We start from the raw sequence: 14,771 nt of genomic DNA on the forward strand, positions 1-14,771 counted from the left end.
ATACTGCTTGGGATGACCACATCCGGTACGGGAGCACATGAGTTCTGCTTCTGGTTCCACTTCTGACTCCAGCTTCAAAATATATATTTATAGAGTAATAATGTTGAAGCTGGATGATGAGTACATGGGGATTCATGACATTATCTGCTCTGGGTTTATCTATTTGAAAATGTCCGTAATAAAAGAGTTTTTTTTTTTTTAAGTCTATTTACTGTTAAAGAAAGGAGCATAGGAGCGTTTAATCACCTTTGCCCACTGAGTGACTTAGAACTGGGTCAGTTCACTTGGTTGAAAGGTTAGGCGCTCCTATCCATCTCTTTCTGGTGCCCTTCCTGCGTGGGGCAAGAAGCAGGTTGCCTGGGCCACAGCAGAGGAAGTCAGGGAGGCCAGAAGGGAGAAGAGTTATGAATTTCTGTAGAGAGATGATCAGGATCTGAATTGTCTGCATTTATGTATCAAGTCAAAGTCCTACCTCTGGCCTTAATCCACGGTGGAGCTCAGAGTCTCTGTAAGTTGAGCCACTCCTGTCACTTCTCTGACAACAAAAGGCTAGCACTAGAAGAAATCTGAAAAAGTAGGCAACCAGACAATTTATTTTGTACCCAGATGCTGTGTTCCAAGAAGGCCATGGGTGGGCAGGATGAGACACTATTCACTAAACCAGGAGGCTGGCTTCTCCTCTTTGCTTCATTTTCCCTTTGTTTCCCAAAAAAAACAAGTAAGGCAAGGAGATCAATGCAAATCTTTATCTTAACAGCCGAGTTAGAGGGAACCTTAGAGAGAGAAACCATTTGCATGACCAGATCTAGCTTCACACAGTGGCTCCAGGACACTCAAACTAAGGAACCACTTGTGGCCAGGGCTAGCCAAGATCTTCCCGCATTGGTCCAGACTCCAGGGTTGTGTCTGGCATTCAAAAGGAAGCGATCCATCAAGAGCTGGGGTCCACGGTCCCTAAAAATATTAATACTGATGCTCCTGTCGCCTCGGCTGAACATTCAGGCTGGTCTGATGTGTGGTAGGAAATCAACCCCATCTCCCAGGTTCTTCTGCCACCCCCATGCCCAGCCTGGACTCTTCCCAGTCCTGCTGCCCACAGAGGGTTGCCAATTCTCCAAATCCTGGCAAAGAATGCTCTGTATGTGTGAATAGCTCATGCCGCAAGTCAGCCTCATGAGAGCGTTGGGCGCACAAAGGTTTCCAGAAAGGTGAGGAGGATCAGAGCGGGCAGGACCCAGAGCAGCAGCCAGCCAGTTGGCCTTCTCGGCCCCTCTCGTTAGGACGCGAATTGGGCCTGATAGAGACATGGCCCTTCCACCAGCTACTCCCACTGGATTCCTAGGAGCTCGCAGCTGACATTCCACAGGCGCTGGGCTGTTTTGTTATTTCGAGCCCTCGGAGACACCCAGGTCCTCTTGCAGTCACTGCAGGGCAGAGAAAGAGGGTGAGTACCACAGTGAGACTCGGAAGCCTAGAGACATGGATGGTCTCTTTTGTTTATATGTTTCTAAATATACATATAATATGCTGACATTTAAAGAAATGAAATATCTTGAAATTCAGTTTTTAAAAAAATTTTTTTATTTACTAGAAAGGCAGAGCAACAGAGGGAGGAAAAGTGAGATAGATGATAAACAGGTAGATGATAGAATTTCCATCTGCTGGTTCACGTCACAATCCCTACAACAGCCAGGGCTGCTGGCCCAGGCCTAAGGCAGGATCCTGGAACGCATTCCGGGTCTCCCATGCACAAGTAATTGAGCCTTCATTGGCTGCCTCCCAGCATGCAAACTAGCAGGAAGCCAGACTGGAAGCAGAACAGCTGGCTCTCTGATGTGGGATGCAGGCTTCCCAAGCAGCAGGGCAGCGCCACCACACTCATCTAGTTTATAAATATTTTAAGGGTAGGAGATGACGCGTGGCCTAGTAGGCTAAGCCTCTGCCTGTGTATGGCACCAACATCCCATATAGGCGCTGGCTTGTGTCCTGGCTGCTCCTCTTATGATCCAGCTCTCTGCGTATGGCCTGGGAGAGCCGTAGAAGATGGCCCAAGTCCTTGGGCACCTGCACCCATGTGGGAGACTTAGAAGAGGCTCCTGGGCCGGCGCCGTGGCTCAACAGGCTAATCCTCCGCCTTGCGGCGCCGGCACACCGGGTTCTAGTCCCGGTCGGGGCACCGATCCTGTCCCGGTTGCCCCTCTTCCAGGCCAGCTCTCTGCTGTGGCCAGGGAGTGCAGTGGAGGATGGCCCAAGTTTGGGCTCTGCACCCCATGGGAGACCAGGAGAAGCACCTGGCTCCTGCCATCGGAACAGCGCGGTGCGCCGGCCGCAGCGCGCTACCACGGCGGCCATTGGAGGGTGAACCAACGGCAAAGGAAGACCTTTCTCTCTGTCTCTCTCTCTCTCTCTCACTGTCCACTCTGCCTGTCAAAAATAAAAAAAAATAAAAATAAAAATAAAAAAATGTCAAAAAAAAAAAAAAAGAAGAAGCTCCTGGCTCCTGGCTTCAAATCGGCCTACCTCCGGCCATTGCAGACATTTGGGGAGGGAACCAGCAGATAGAAGATATTTTTCTCTGTCTCTCTGTCTGTAACTCTGCCTGTAAAATAAATAAATAAAATATTTTAAAAAATAAGGAGCTGGTATTGTGGAGTAGCGGTAAAGGTAAAGTGGCTGCATTAGCAGGGAAAGCGCCTAATAAAGCCGCTGAGGAAGGCCCAAGTATGTGGGCCCCTGCACCCCAGAAGCTCTTGGCTCCTGGCTTCAGCCTGGCACGGCCCTAGCCATCACAGCCATTTGAAGAGTGAACCAGCAGACAGAAGCTCTCTCTCCCCTTCTGTCTCTCCCTCTCTCTCTGAAACTCTGCCTTTCAAATAAATAAAATAAACCTTAAAACTATTTTAAGAACAGAGTTGTGAAACAGCAATACATAGACTTATTTATGAATATATTCAGTAATAAGTCCACCACCAGGACTAACCACAGTCAAAGTAGAGGCGAGTAGAGATGCAGTTTGAAATGTCTGCAACAGCAGTGTGATACGAAAATATTTAAATTTTACTGTGACAAAGTCACAGGAATCACTACTACTGCAGTTCATTGCCCACATTCCTAAGTGAAGAAAATGCTTTCAGTTGGACATGTGAGAAACTAAAAACGAAATTATTTTCCCGCCCAAGTTCACAGACCCCTTGAATATTCTATGCACAGAGCTGCTTGTGTGCCATGAACCTCAGACCAAGTACCCCTCCCTGCCTTGTTTTGCAATGAGCACAGGGGTGGGGAGGAACTGGGGACTAGGGGGATAATGCTGTGGAGAGAGAACACAGTTCTAATGGCGGGGCTTGTTAATCGCATTTTTAAAAATCATTGAAGTCCTGTATAACATTTGGAAAATGCCAGTAAGAGAAGAAGATGAGCCTATGATTCAGCTGCTTTCTTAACAGTCTTCCTCTTTTAAAGACTTATTTCTATTTATTTGAAAAACAGAGGTACCAAGCAAGGGGGAAAGACAGGGAAGGGAGAAAGAGAAACATCTTCCATCTGCTGGTTCACTCCCTAAAGGACTGGAAGGGCTAGGGCTTGGCCAGGCCAAAGCCAAGAGCCCAGAACTTCATCTGGGTCTCCCGTATGCGTGGCAAGGGTCCAAGCAGTTGGCTCATTCTCTGCTGCTTTCCCAGGCACATTATCAGAGAGATCAGAAGTGGAGCAGCCAGGACTCAAACTGGCACTCAGGGGATGCCAGCACTGCAAGCTGCCGCAAACACCGGCCCCTCCTTGCAGTCTTGTTTGTTTATATACAAATAGACATGTAGTCTGTCCTTTATACAAAATTGGCATCATACTGTCTCTAGTATGGTGAGGATATCTTTCTCTTTTTAAAAATATTTGGGGTGGCAGACATTTAGCCTACTGGCAGATGTGCTCTCTTCCCCTGTCAGATTGCCCGGATTCAATGCCAGCTCTGGCTCCTGACTCCAGCTTCCTGCGAACGCACACCCTGGGACACAGTGCCGATGGCTCTGTGTCTCAGCCACCCACATGGGACACCTGGAATGAGTTTCCAGTTCTTGGCTTCAGCCTTGGCCCGGACCTGGTGGTGTGGCCATTTGGAGAGGAAATCAGTGGATGGGAGCTCGCTCTCTCTGCCTCTCAAATAGACAAATAATTTAAAAATATTTTAATAAGTATATATATATATTCAGCACTGAAATTTCTATTGCTTTATTCTAACAGACAATGGCAATCTTGACAGCACTGGGAGACAGTTCACACTGGGGAGACCTCCCCCAGCACTTTGTGCTAGGTGGTATTAAAGAATTCATGACTTGGGACTGGTGCTATGGCTCAGCAGGCTATTGCCATGGTCTGCAGCACCGGCATCCCATATGGGCACCAGCTCAAATCCTGGCTGCTCCACTTCTGATCCAGTTCCCTGTTTATGTACCTGGGAGAGCAGCAGAGGATGGCCCACATGCTTGGGGCCCTGAACCCACATGGTTACCTGGAGGAAGTTCCTGGCTCCTGCAGCCATTTGGGGAGTGAACAAGTGGATGGACGATCTCTCTCTCTCTCTCTCTCTCTCTCTCTCTCTCTCCTCTCTCTGTTTCTCCTTCGGTCTCTCTCTGTAACTACACCTCTCTAAAAGATAAATCTTAAAACAAAAAATTCATGGCTCAAGTCAGCCAGAAGCTTGAAGAAGGAGAAAACGGATCCAGAGGGCGTGCTGATGGTCTTTGCACAACATGCCGCCACCGGCGGTCTGGACAGCTCTCAGAAAACTATCGGTTATAGGGAAACTGGCACACGGACATGAAACAACCATAAAACCACTCTTTCTAACATGAGTTGCCAACGTAAGTTTACTTGGAAAAGTAACAGCATTCGGATCACCGGCCCAGGCCAAACCTGGATTCCCTCAGCAGGCACAGAGCTCTGGGGACTGAAGCCCCGGGAAGTGCGCAGGTGGAGCAGAGAACGCGCGGCCCCCACGCACCTGAAGTACTTGCCGCTCAGGGGCTCCAGGCCCTCAGCCAGGGCGCAGTGCAGGCTGGTCTGCGCCCCCTCCCGCGCCGACTTGACAAAGACGGAGAAGAGGCGCCAGAGCAGGCACAGCAGGAAGGAGTGGCGCACCAGCTCAGAGCTGACGATGCCTGGGTGCACCGCGTACGTGGTGACCCTCGTGCCTAGGGCGAAGAGGGCACAGTGAGACCAGGAACCCGCTCGGAGCCTGGGAAAACAGCTCTACAGCAAACACGCGAGGGAGAAGAAGGGAGCCAGGAAAGCTAACCCCGGGGCCTAGGAGGTCCCAGAACCTGCCTTTCCAGGCTCCTATGCTCCAGAGTGTCATGTTCAAGGTCCTTCTACTTCAATGTCATCTTTGGACTGTGGCTTAAGTACTAATAATCAAAGCAACAGGTGGGGGGGGGGGTGGCGCTGTGGCATGGTGGGTTAAGCCGCAGACTGCAATGTTGACATCCCATACAGGCGCCGGTTTGAGTCCTGGCTGCTCCACTTCCCATCTAGCTCCCTGCAGATGGAAGACCTCTCGCTCTGTCTCCAAACCAGGCTGTAGGTAGCATTATCAAGTGCTGACAGTGGTGTCACTGCTTTTTCTATGGAAGAGGCTTAGAGGTAGCAACCTGGTTGGAAAGTGCAGGTCTAGGACTTGGTTTTGAGCTGCATTTGTCTGGCAGGCACATGTAATGAGGTATAGATTGAGGGGCATTGACGGAGACTTTGAGAGGTTAATATGCCGCCCCACCACCCCACCCCACCCCAAGACACCTGTTTTCAGTTCTTACTCTGTGCAAGGGCTATGCTACCTGTTTGATAGGCACCGTCTCATTTAATTCTTAAAGAAGTTTGTGACGTAGGTGAGGAATCTGGGTCACAAAGAGGTTAAATAGGAGCTGGTGCTGTGGCGAGCTGATAAAGCTGCTGCCTGCAGTGCCAGCATCCCATATGGGGGCCGGTTCAAGCCCCGGCTGCTTCACTTCCGATCCAGCTCACTGCTATGGCCTGGGAAAGCAGTGGAAGATGGCCCAAGTCCTTGGGCCCCTGCACCTGCATGGGAGACCCAGAAGAAGCTCCTGGCTCCCACCTCCAGATTGGCACAGCTCCGGCCATTGCAGCTATCTGGGGAGTGAACCAGCGGATGGAAGAATTCTCTCTCTCTCTCTCTGCCTCTGCTTATTGGTAACTCTGCTTTTAAAATAAATAAATAAATAGGCCAGCGCCGCGGCTCAGTAGGCTAATCCTCCGCCTTGCGGCGCCGGCACACTGGGTTCTAGTCCCGGTCGGGGCACCGATCCTGTCCCGGTTGCCCCTCTTCCAGGCCAGCTCTCTGCTGTGGCCTGGGAAAGCAATAGAAGATGACCCAAGTCCTTGGGCCCCTGCATCCACGTGGGAGACCCGGAAGAAGCTCCTGGCTCCTGACTTTGGATCAGCGCAGCTCTGACCATTGCAGTCAATTGGAGAGTGAATCAGTGGATGGAAGACCTCTCTCTGCCTCTCCTTCTCTCTCTATGTAACTCTGACTTCTAAATAAATAAATAAATCTTTAAAAAAAGAGTGATGGTGGAGGAGCAAGGGAGAAGGGAGAGAGGACATAGAGAGAGAGAGAGAGAGAGAGAGAGATCTTCCCTCTGCTGTTTGACTTCCCAAATGGCTGCAACATCTGAGGCTGGTCCAGGCTGAAGCCAGGAGTCCAGAACTCCATCCAGGTCTTCTACATGGGTGGCAGGGGCCCAAGTACCTAGGCCATACTCTGCTGCTGCTTTCCCAGGTGCATTAGCAAGATGCTACATTGGAAACAGAGCAGCTGGGACTCAAAACTGGCACTCCAATATGGGATGCCAATGTTGCAAGTGGTAATTTAACCTGCTGTGCTGTAACGCCAGCCCCGTGGTTCCACTTCTGACTCCAGCTTCCTGCTAATGTGCACCTTGGGAGGTGGCAGGTGATGGCCCAAGTATTAGGGATTGAAATCAGGCACTGGCAGTTCTGTAGCTTAGCTCACTACGTGGAGCTCAGCAAATGGAACATAGAAGGTGCATGCACCATGGATTGGAAGCAGAGCACCCGTATTTCAGTTCTTGCTGTATAACCCTGAGCTATTTCCATGCACCTCAGTACTGACCTACTAAACAGGAATAAAAACACCCACTTGAGGGGCAGCATTTGGCATAGCAGCTAAGCCACTGCTTGGGACACCCATAACCCATACCAGAGTGCCTGGGTTCAAGTCCCTCCTCTGCTTCCAATTCCAGCTTCCTGCGAATGTGCACTCTGAGAGGCAGCAGGTGATGGCTCCAGCAGTTGGGTCCCTGCCACCCATGTGGGAGACCTGGATCAAGTTCCAGGATCCTGGTTTCAGCCCAGGCTGTTGTGAACATTTGGGGAATGAACCAGTGCTAGAAGATTCTCTCTCTCTCTTTCAAATAAATAAATAACAATTTAAAAATAATACCCTCTCTGCTCATTGCTAAGACTGTGAAAGTTAAATGAGGTAAAAGCTATGAGATAAGATGGGCCATAAATCCATAAATTTAAGGTAACAATGAGATTCCTAACTCCCATTCAATATCAAGTTTCCTAGAAGAAAGCAAGGACTCCATTGTTTTATTCTATTTATAACCTCATTCTCCATAGTGTCCAGAGGAATGCGTGTTTAACAGTGCGTTCAGAAGTGTCTATGAACCTTTCGTGTGGTCAGGGAACCCAGTTTTTACTACTTTAGCCCTGGCCCTTTCCTCAGGCTTACCTTGGAGCCTCTTAGCCAGCTCACGAGTGAAAAGCACATTGGCCAGCTTGCTTTGGCAATAGGCAGAAACGCTGCAGTAGTACTTCTCACCCTGAAGGTCATGGAATCGAATCTTGCCAACATAGTGGGCCACCGATGCCAGGTTCACCACCCGTGCGGGAGCAGACTCCTTCAGCCGCTCCAGGAGCAGGTGCGTGAGAAGGAAGTGGCCTACAAGGAGAAGCAGAGGGGGAGATGGCAGCCCGGGCTCAGGGTGTGGGAGCTCACGACAGGACTTCAGTGTTAGCTCACTGTCTTCTGGGCGTGAACAAATTTTGCTGCCACAAGTAACAGAGTGCTAACGGTCAGTTAGTCTCAGATTCCCCAAGATGAGGTCCAGATCTAGACTACAAGGAAGGCAACAATACCTAATCTATACTGATTTGCCCTTGCCCCAGTCAGGAGAAACACCCACCTGCTGGCTTCCAGCTCCCCTGTAGGGCCATGATTGCACAACCGTGGGACCAGGCACACTGACACCCAGGGAGTGGAACATGTGCCGTGCTCTCCTCTCTGAACCCTAGCATGTCTCGGACTTTAAGTTCTCAAGGTTTGTCTACCTTTACAGACCAACCCTGGGCTTCTTTGGCCCTCTTCCGGATGTGACCCCCTCCAGCCAAGCCCAGATTCCTGCATGCCCCTGGGTCTGGCCCAGAATAGAACATGTCGCACTGCCGCTGTCCCACGCAAGAACAGCACTCTCTTCCCTGGCATCCCTTGAGATTTGGAGTTTCTTAATGGCATGGGTAGCCTGTCACTATTTTTGACTGCTCAGGGGAGGGACAGTGAATGACAAGCCCTCTGAGGACCCTTGGAGATTCTCCACATCGATACAGGGATCTCCTCTAAACACTGACACGGGGTGTGTCTCACATTGCAGTCACCCAGAGCTACTTACCCAGGTGGTTGACGCCCAGGTGGGTTTCGAAGCCATCGGCCGTCTTGGACTGCGGACACAGCATCACCCCCGCATTGTTGATCAGAATATGGAGCTGCTTTTCCTCTATGGAGTACAACCAAGGATACCCCGTGGTTAGCAAGGAGCCCGCCAGCTGCCTGCCAGAGTGCTGAGTGTCTACCCCTTGCCTTTGTGGGTGAGCTCTCTGTTGGGGTGATAGGTATCACCACCTCCACCGTCAGCAACCGTCCCCCACATGGACCTCACACTCGGTGGGATTCCATAACCATTGTCACTAGGCTTCTAATCTTAGTTGCTCATCTCTTCCCGGATACTGTTCATCCAATTTATGCTTTCAGCAAATACGTTCTTATTACTGACGCTGGACCAGACCACGCTGTTGGGGCACTGGGAACCCCACGGTAAAGCAAGGCAGACCTGGTCCCTGTCCTTTATGGATTTCATGGTTCCTGGCAGAAGCTGGTCATTTTCTAAGAGCCAGAAAATTCTTGGGAGCAGCACAACCTCGGGTAGTGCCTGTGGCCACAGAAGGTTGATTCTGAGAACGAAAATAAAAGTGAGTGGCACCATGGCCACACCTTGATGCCAAGGGGGCAAGCCCAGACAGGGAGCTGACACCTCCAACATTCCCACTGCAGAGGCAAAAAGAGGCAATAAGGATCCTGCCCAGCTCGTCCACCCACCCTGCCCTTGCCAATTCTCTGTCCTGCAGGTTCATGTGGCAGAACCTGTCCAGTGGGATCCACAGCGGTTCTGATGATGGCTGCAGATAGTCCAGGGTGGGGTGGCCGCTCCCCTGCCCAGTTTCCTGATTTTCCAGCTATCCACCAGGGCCTCACCTGCCAAGAAGCCCTCAGCAAAGGCCCTGATGGATTTGGTGTCAGAGAGGTCCAATTTCCGCACCAGCACCTGGGAGTTCTTGGTATCCGCTCGGATTTCACTGGCAGCAGACTCCCCCTTCAGTATGTCTCGACAGGCGATGTACACTCGAGCTCCTGCGGCCAAACAAAGAGAGGACAACGTGCTCGGCTCCTAGGCTGAGAAAGAGCGGGCGTGAGTGAGTGGGCTTGGGGCTGGCGCTCAGTGCATTCTAACAGCCATGCCTAGAGCTGTGAGTAGCCACATTCTCAGTGCAGGACTCCCAGGGAAGGACTGCTCAGGATTCTGGGTTTTTAAGAATGTTTATTGATTTTCAGCTACTTGAAAGGCAGAGAGGGAGAGAGAGATCTACCCACTGGTCCACTCCGCCCAAATGCCCACAACAGCCAGGGATGGGCTAGGCCAAAGCCAGAGACCCAGAACCCCATCCGGGTCTCCCACAGGGGTGGCAGGACACCAAGCACTTGAGTCATTACCAGCTGCCTCCCAGAGTGCAATAGCATAAAGCTGGACTGGAAGCAGAGAAGCCAGGACTCAAACCAGCGCTCGGCTATGGGACGTGGGCAGTGCATGCAGCAGCTTAACCTGCTGTGCCCCCACGCCTGCCCAGCTCAGTAGTCTTGCTGGCAGCTTAATGTCATGCTGGCAACCTGGTTTTATACTCCAATATCTCACATTGCTTAGTGTCTCCTTTTAGAATAACCGACTTGACCAATATTACAAGGGATCTTCAAAAGTTTATGCAAAATGCACATGGGGAATAAAACTCTGATATGTATGAATTTCAAAATCTTTTTGCTCCAAAAATAAATTTGCCTTTAATTCCGATCTCCACAAACTTTTTGAAGTGTCACTGCATACGCACGCCTCCCTGGTTTCCTGACTATCAAATAGCAAAGGAGCAAGGAAGAAGGAATCTTTGTTGAAGGCCGCAGAGTGAACTGGTGTCGACTTCGAGCCTGAATTCCCAGGGTCCTTGAATTCCTGATCAGAACCTCCAAGTCCAGGAGGGAAGACAGGGAGATGTGGTAGAGGCCGCAGGGAGAAGGGTGAGAGGCACCACCCCACAGAGACGGGAGACGAGAAACTTGCCTCGGCGAGCGAGCTCCCTGGCTGTCTCCTTGCCGATGCCTGTGTTAGCGCCAGTGACCACCACCACCTTCCCGGGAAGCTGTATGTTTGTTTGGCAGACTCCACCGGCAAAGAACTTCCTAGCAGCAAGGGAAACAAGAGCATCACGTATCTCCCTTCCCAGCGGCACACTGAGATACATAAAATAAAGCCATCCAGGCTCAAAGAGTGATATCTTCGGGGCCGGCGCTGTGGCACAGCAGATTAACGCCATAGCCTAAAGCACTGGCATCCCATATGGGTGCTGGTTCTAGTCCCGGCTGCTCCTCCTCCGGTTCAGCTCTCTGCTGTGGCCTGGGAGGGCAGTGGAGGATGGCCCAAGTCCTTGGGTCCCTGCACCTGCATGGGAGACCCGGAGGAAGCTCCTGGCTCCTGGCTTCGGATCAGCGCAGCTCTGGCTGTTGAGGTCATCTGGGGAGTGAACCAGCGGATGGAAGACCTCTCTCTCTGCCTCACCTCCTCTCTCTGTAACTCTGTCTTTCAAATAAAAAAAAAAAAAAGTGATATCTTCAAGGTGGATCAAGGAGGCCCAAAAAAGCTAATCTTCATGGGACAAAGACTTTTTTATGTATATATTTATTTTCACAACAAGAAGGGGAAGGAGAGAGGAAAGAGAGACAGACAGACAGACAGACAGAGATAGCTTTGATCCACTGGTTCACTTCCCAAATGCCCACAACAGCCAGACATGGCTAGGCCAAAGCTAGAAGCCAGGAACTTGTTCCAGTTCTCCCACATGGGTGTCAGGGACCCAACCACCTAAGCTGCCTCCCAGGAAGCAGGAAGCTGGATTGGAAGTGGAGGAACTGGGACTGGAACCAGGCACTCTGAAAAGACGTAGACATCTCATAAGTGACAACTTGACCACTGCACCAAACACCAGCTCCTGGGACAAGGATTTCCACTGGACAAGGTTGTCACTAGCTCTTCAGCACAAGTTAGACGGTCATGTACCCAGAAGCTACAAACGATCATCTAGGCAAATCAGTAAGTGCTCTTGAGCCAAGGCCAACAGAGACCTCCCTTGTTAGGTGCCCGGCATATCTGGCTCTTCTCTCTCCAGGAGGAGGTCAGCCTCCTCCTCCAGCCAACATCCAGGACATATGTGTGACCAACACTGGTGGCTTCAATGGTCCGGAGTCCTAGGTCTTTTTTTTTTTTTTGACAGATAGAGTTAGACAGTGAGAGAGAAAGAGAGAGAAAGGTCTTCCTTCCATTGGTTCACCCCCCAAATGGCCGCCACAGCCGGAGCTATGCCGATCCAAAGCCAGGAACCAGGTGCTTTTTCCTGGTCTACACGGGTGCAGGTGTCCAAGCACTTGGGCCATCCTCCACTGCCCTTCTGGGCCACAGCAGAGAGCTGGACTGGAAGAGGAGCAACCGGGACTAGAACCCGGCGCCCATATGGGATGTTGGCGCTGCAGGTGGAGGATTAACCACGTGAGCCACAGCGCCGGCCCCCAGAGTCCTAGGTCTTCAAAAAGCATCCTTGGGAGTACCTGATCAACAGCACTTGGGGATTGGAGGGGGACGACATCCACCCTGAGCTGCCTCTCCAGTTTTAGACGATGGGGCATCCTCTGAGCCCCTGTGCCATCATACCAGAGATTTTATTCTGGCCATCAGCACACAGAGAGAAAAACCTCCCTCGTTTGGACCTCTGTGCATGTGGCATCCCTTTACATGAAGCTGGCATCACAGGTTCCAAAAAAAGACCAGAGGGGAACAGAACTGACATTTCTGAGCCATCTTACTGCCAAGCACTGGGCTAGGCACCTGCCAGTATTGTCTCCACATGAGAGTGGAGAAGACCGAAAAGAAGTTCGAGTCACTTCTATTAGCGGTAGAACCGGGATTTGAACCTAGGTCTCTATTCCAGGACCTAGGGAACCCCCTGTCCCTCATGTGTCCCTTTAGCTTCTTTATCATCAGTCATTTTTTTAAATTCTCCATGCAGAACACACATGGTTTCGGCACCTCCACAAATCCCACAGGAAAAGAGCCATCTCAGGACATCAGTTGAGGGTCGTCACAAGGGGAACACAGCTTGTCTGTTTCCTTCCCAAAGTGCCTGGTACTGTTGTTCAAGCTGAGTCCCTCAACAAAGGCCACCCATGACAACCCAGCAGAGTCATCTCTTCGGTCAGGGACAGAAGACAGCTCTTCAGAGAAACCAAGGCAATGGAGTGAAAGAGCCAGGGCTCCACCTAAGTTGCCTGTTGAGCTACATTGAGCAAAGCCAACCACTCAGCCAGCCACCAGCACCAGAATTCAAATCAGCCTCACCCCTCTCAGCCCCAGGTGCCTCCTTCTTCTCTTCCACCATGGTGTCCATTACCCCTCCTTCTTTCCTGTTCTTCTCTCCCTCACTTTCTCTCCCTTCCCTTTCTCCTCCCGCAGGCTCCCTGCGCAGGACTCTGCAAGCAATTGTTAGGAGTTGTTGAATTAAGACAAACCTGATGGACGGAGCTGTCACGTACAACACAGAAAGGAAGCAGGTGAGCAGTCCCAAGACAACCAACATCTTTTCAACTTCTTCAGTTGCTGCTGCTCCAGCCTCCACCCCAACTCTGGCTCAGGCTCCTGGTCTGGCTCCAACTCTTGGCTGCTTCTTCGTCCTCTCACTGCCTGCCTGCCTGCCTGCCCGCCTGGTGCTCAGCAACAGCCTGGCCCCAAGCAGCGCCCAGAATCCTATTTAAATCCGAAGGCTGTCAGAGCACAGCCTCCTGGGAGATGTAGTCCTGGCGGGAAGGGGCTGAAGGCAAGATTAGAACCTGACACTCGCGGGCAGAGAGAATGTGGGGGAAACCGGAATGCCTGCCTCCTAATTCTCGCACCATCAACGATTTCCCCGCCTCTGCTCCTGCAGGTAGAACATTTTTAACTTTAGCAACAGACTCCACGATGCTTGAAATACACGCGTGATTCAAGCAGGATGAGGAAGAACGTGGCAGAGGAATGGTGGGAGAAGTCTGGAGAGAGGTCTGCCTTAGGGAAGCTGGCAGAGTGATTAGGCAGGGGCGTGGCTGGAGCGCCTGGGGCGCGGGCAGTGTCCTGATCCTTAGCTGGGTGCTAGCACACCCTCCTGCAGTTACTTTGGGGAAAAAAAAAATCTGTTGAGTCAAATCTGTCGATTTGTGCACTTTTCTGCATCTTATCTCGCACTTCAGTGAAACACACACACACTCGCACGTGCCAAGGAATGTGTAGGTACCCTGGCCTCTAGAGCTGGACTTGCTGGTTCAAATTCCAGGTCATCTACTTATAAGCTCTGTGACCCCGGGGCAACTTACTAAAGCGCATTTCCTTCCCTTGTACAATGGGCATGATAGGAAAAATATATGCCCACTGTTTCAAGCACACCGTAATTAAATAGGAGACCTGAGACAGATACTAGTGTGTAGTGAGCATGTAAGTCAGCTGTTAGGGTCAGCTGTACTGACGTCTGATCCCCTGCTGTCCCACTTGCTTTCCCCAACAGTGTGCTGTAGAAAAAAAGAGAGGTGATGAAGGAGGGTGAGGTTTCAGTTGAATGTTGTGAAAGATGAGGGGAAACACAAGAAAAAAGTAGCAGAAGCTCTGAGCCTCTGGCTGCCTGTTAGGGGATCAGAGAAGGAGAAGTGAGGTACGTTGCTCTCCGGGAAAGGAGCTGGGAAATGGGCCCAGGAATCCTGCCCCATTCGTGTGCTCGCCTGTGAAGCCAGAGGAGCCTGCAGACGACTCATGCATGACAGAAGGCTCCTGGGGCAGCAGGTGTTCACTCCTGTGCTCATCGATCCACCCGTCCAGCAACATGTGAGCATGTCTCAGCGCCAGGCATTGCACCAAGTACTAGGAAGGCACAGTGCCTGTCCCTTGGACCTGATCAACTGAACAAGGAGCCATCAGATAATTCCCAGGGGGAACTTCTCTTGGCTCAGATCCAAGATGCCCTGCCCTCAACTTGTCTTGAGTTTGTCTGGAAGTCAGAGAGCTCTAAGAATCTCATGCAGTCTTTTGCAGAGAAGATATTAGAAGGAGCATAAGGCATCTAGAATT

At 51.1% G+C, this 14,771-nt stretch overlaps 1 protein-coding gene across 1 annotated transcript; it reads right to left on the reverse strand.

Moving 5' to 3' along the window:
* Positions 1-760: 760 nt before the first annotated feature.
* On the reverse strand, positions 761-13,378 carry RDH12 (retinol dehydrogenase 12). Its single transcript, XM_062181358.1, has 7 exons — positions 13,190-13,378; positions 10,695-10,813; positions 9,563-9,718; positions 8,703-8,807; positions 7,766-7,975; positions 4,997-5,186; positions 761-1,424 (listed from the first exon to the last, which is right to left on the reverse strand). The coding sequence occupies exons 1-7, from the start codon at positions 13,255-13,257 to the stop codon at positions 1,322-1,324; spliced, it is 951 nt and encodes a 316-aa protein (XP_062037342.1). The 5' UTR covers positions 13,258-13,378; the 3' UTR covers positions 761-1,321.
* Positions 13,379-14,771: the final 1,393 nt, after the last annotated feature.

This window comes from Lepus europaeus, chromosome 22 (genome assembly GCF_033115175.1).
Source record: "Lepus europaeus isolate LE1 chromosome 22, mLepTim1.pri, whole genome shotgun sequence".
Classification (NCBI taxonomy): domain Eukaryota; kingdom Metazoa; phylum Chordata; class Mammalia; order Lagomorpha; family Leporidae; genus Lepus; species Lepus europaeus.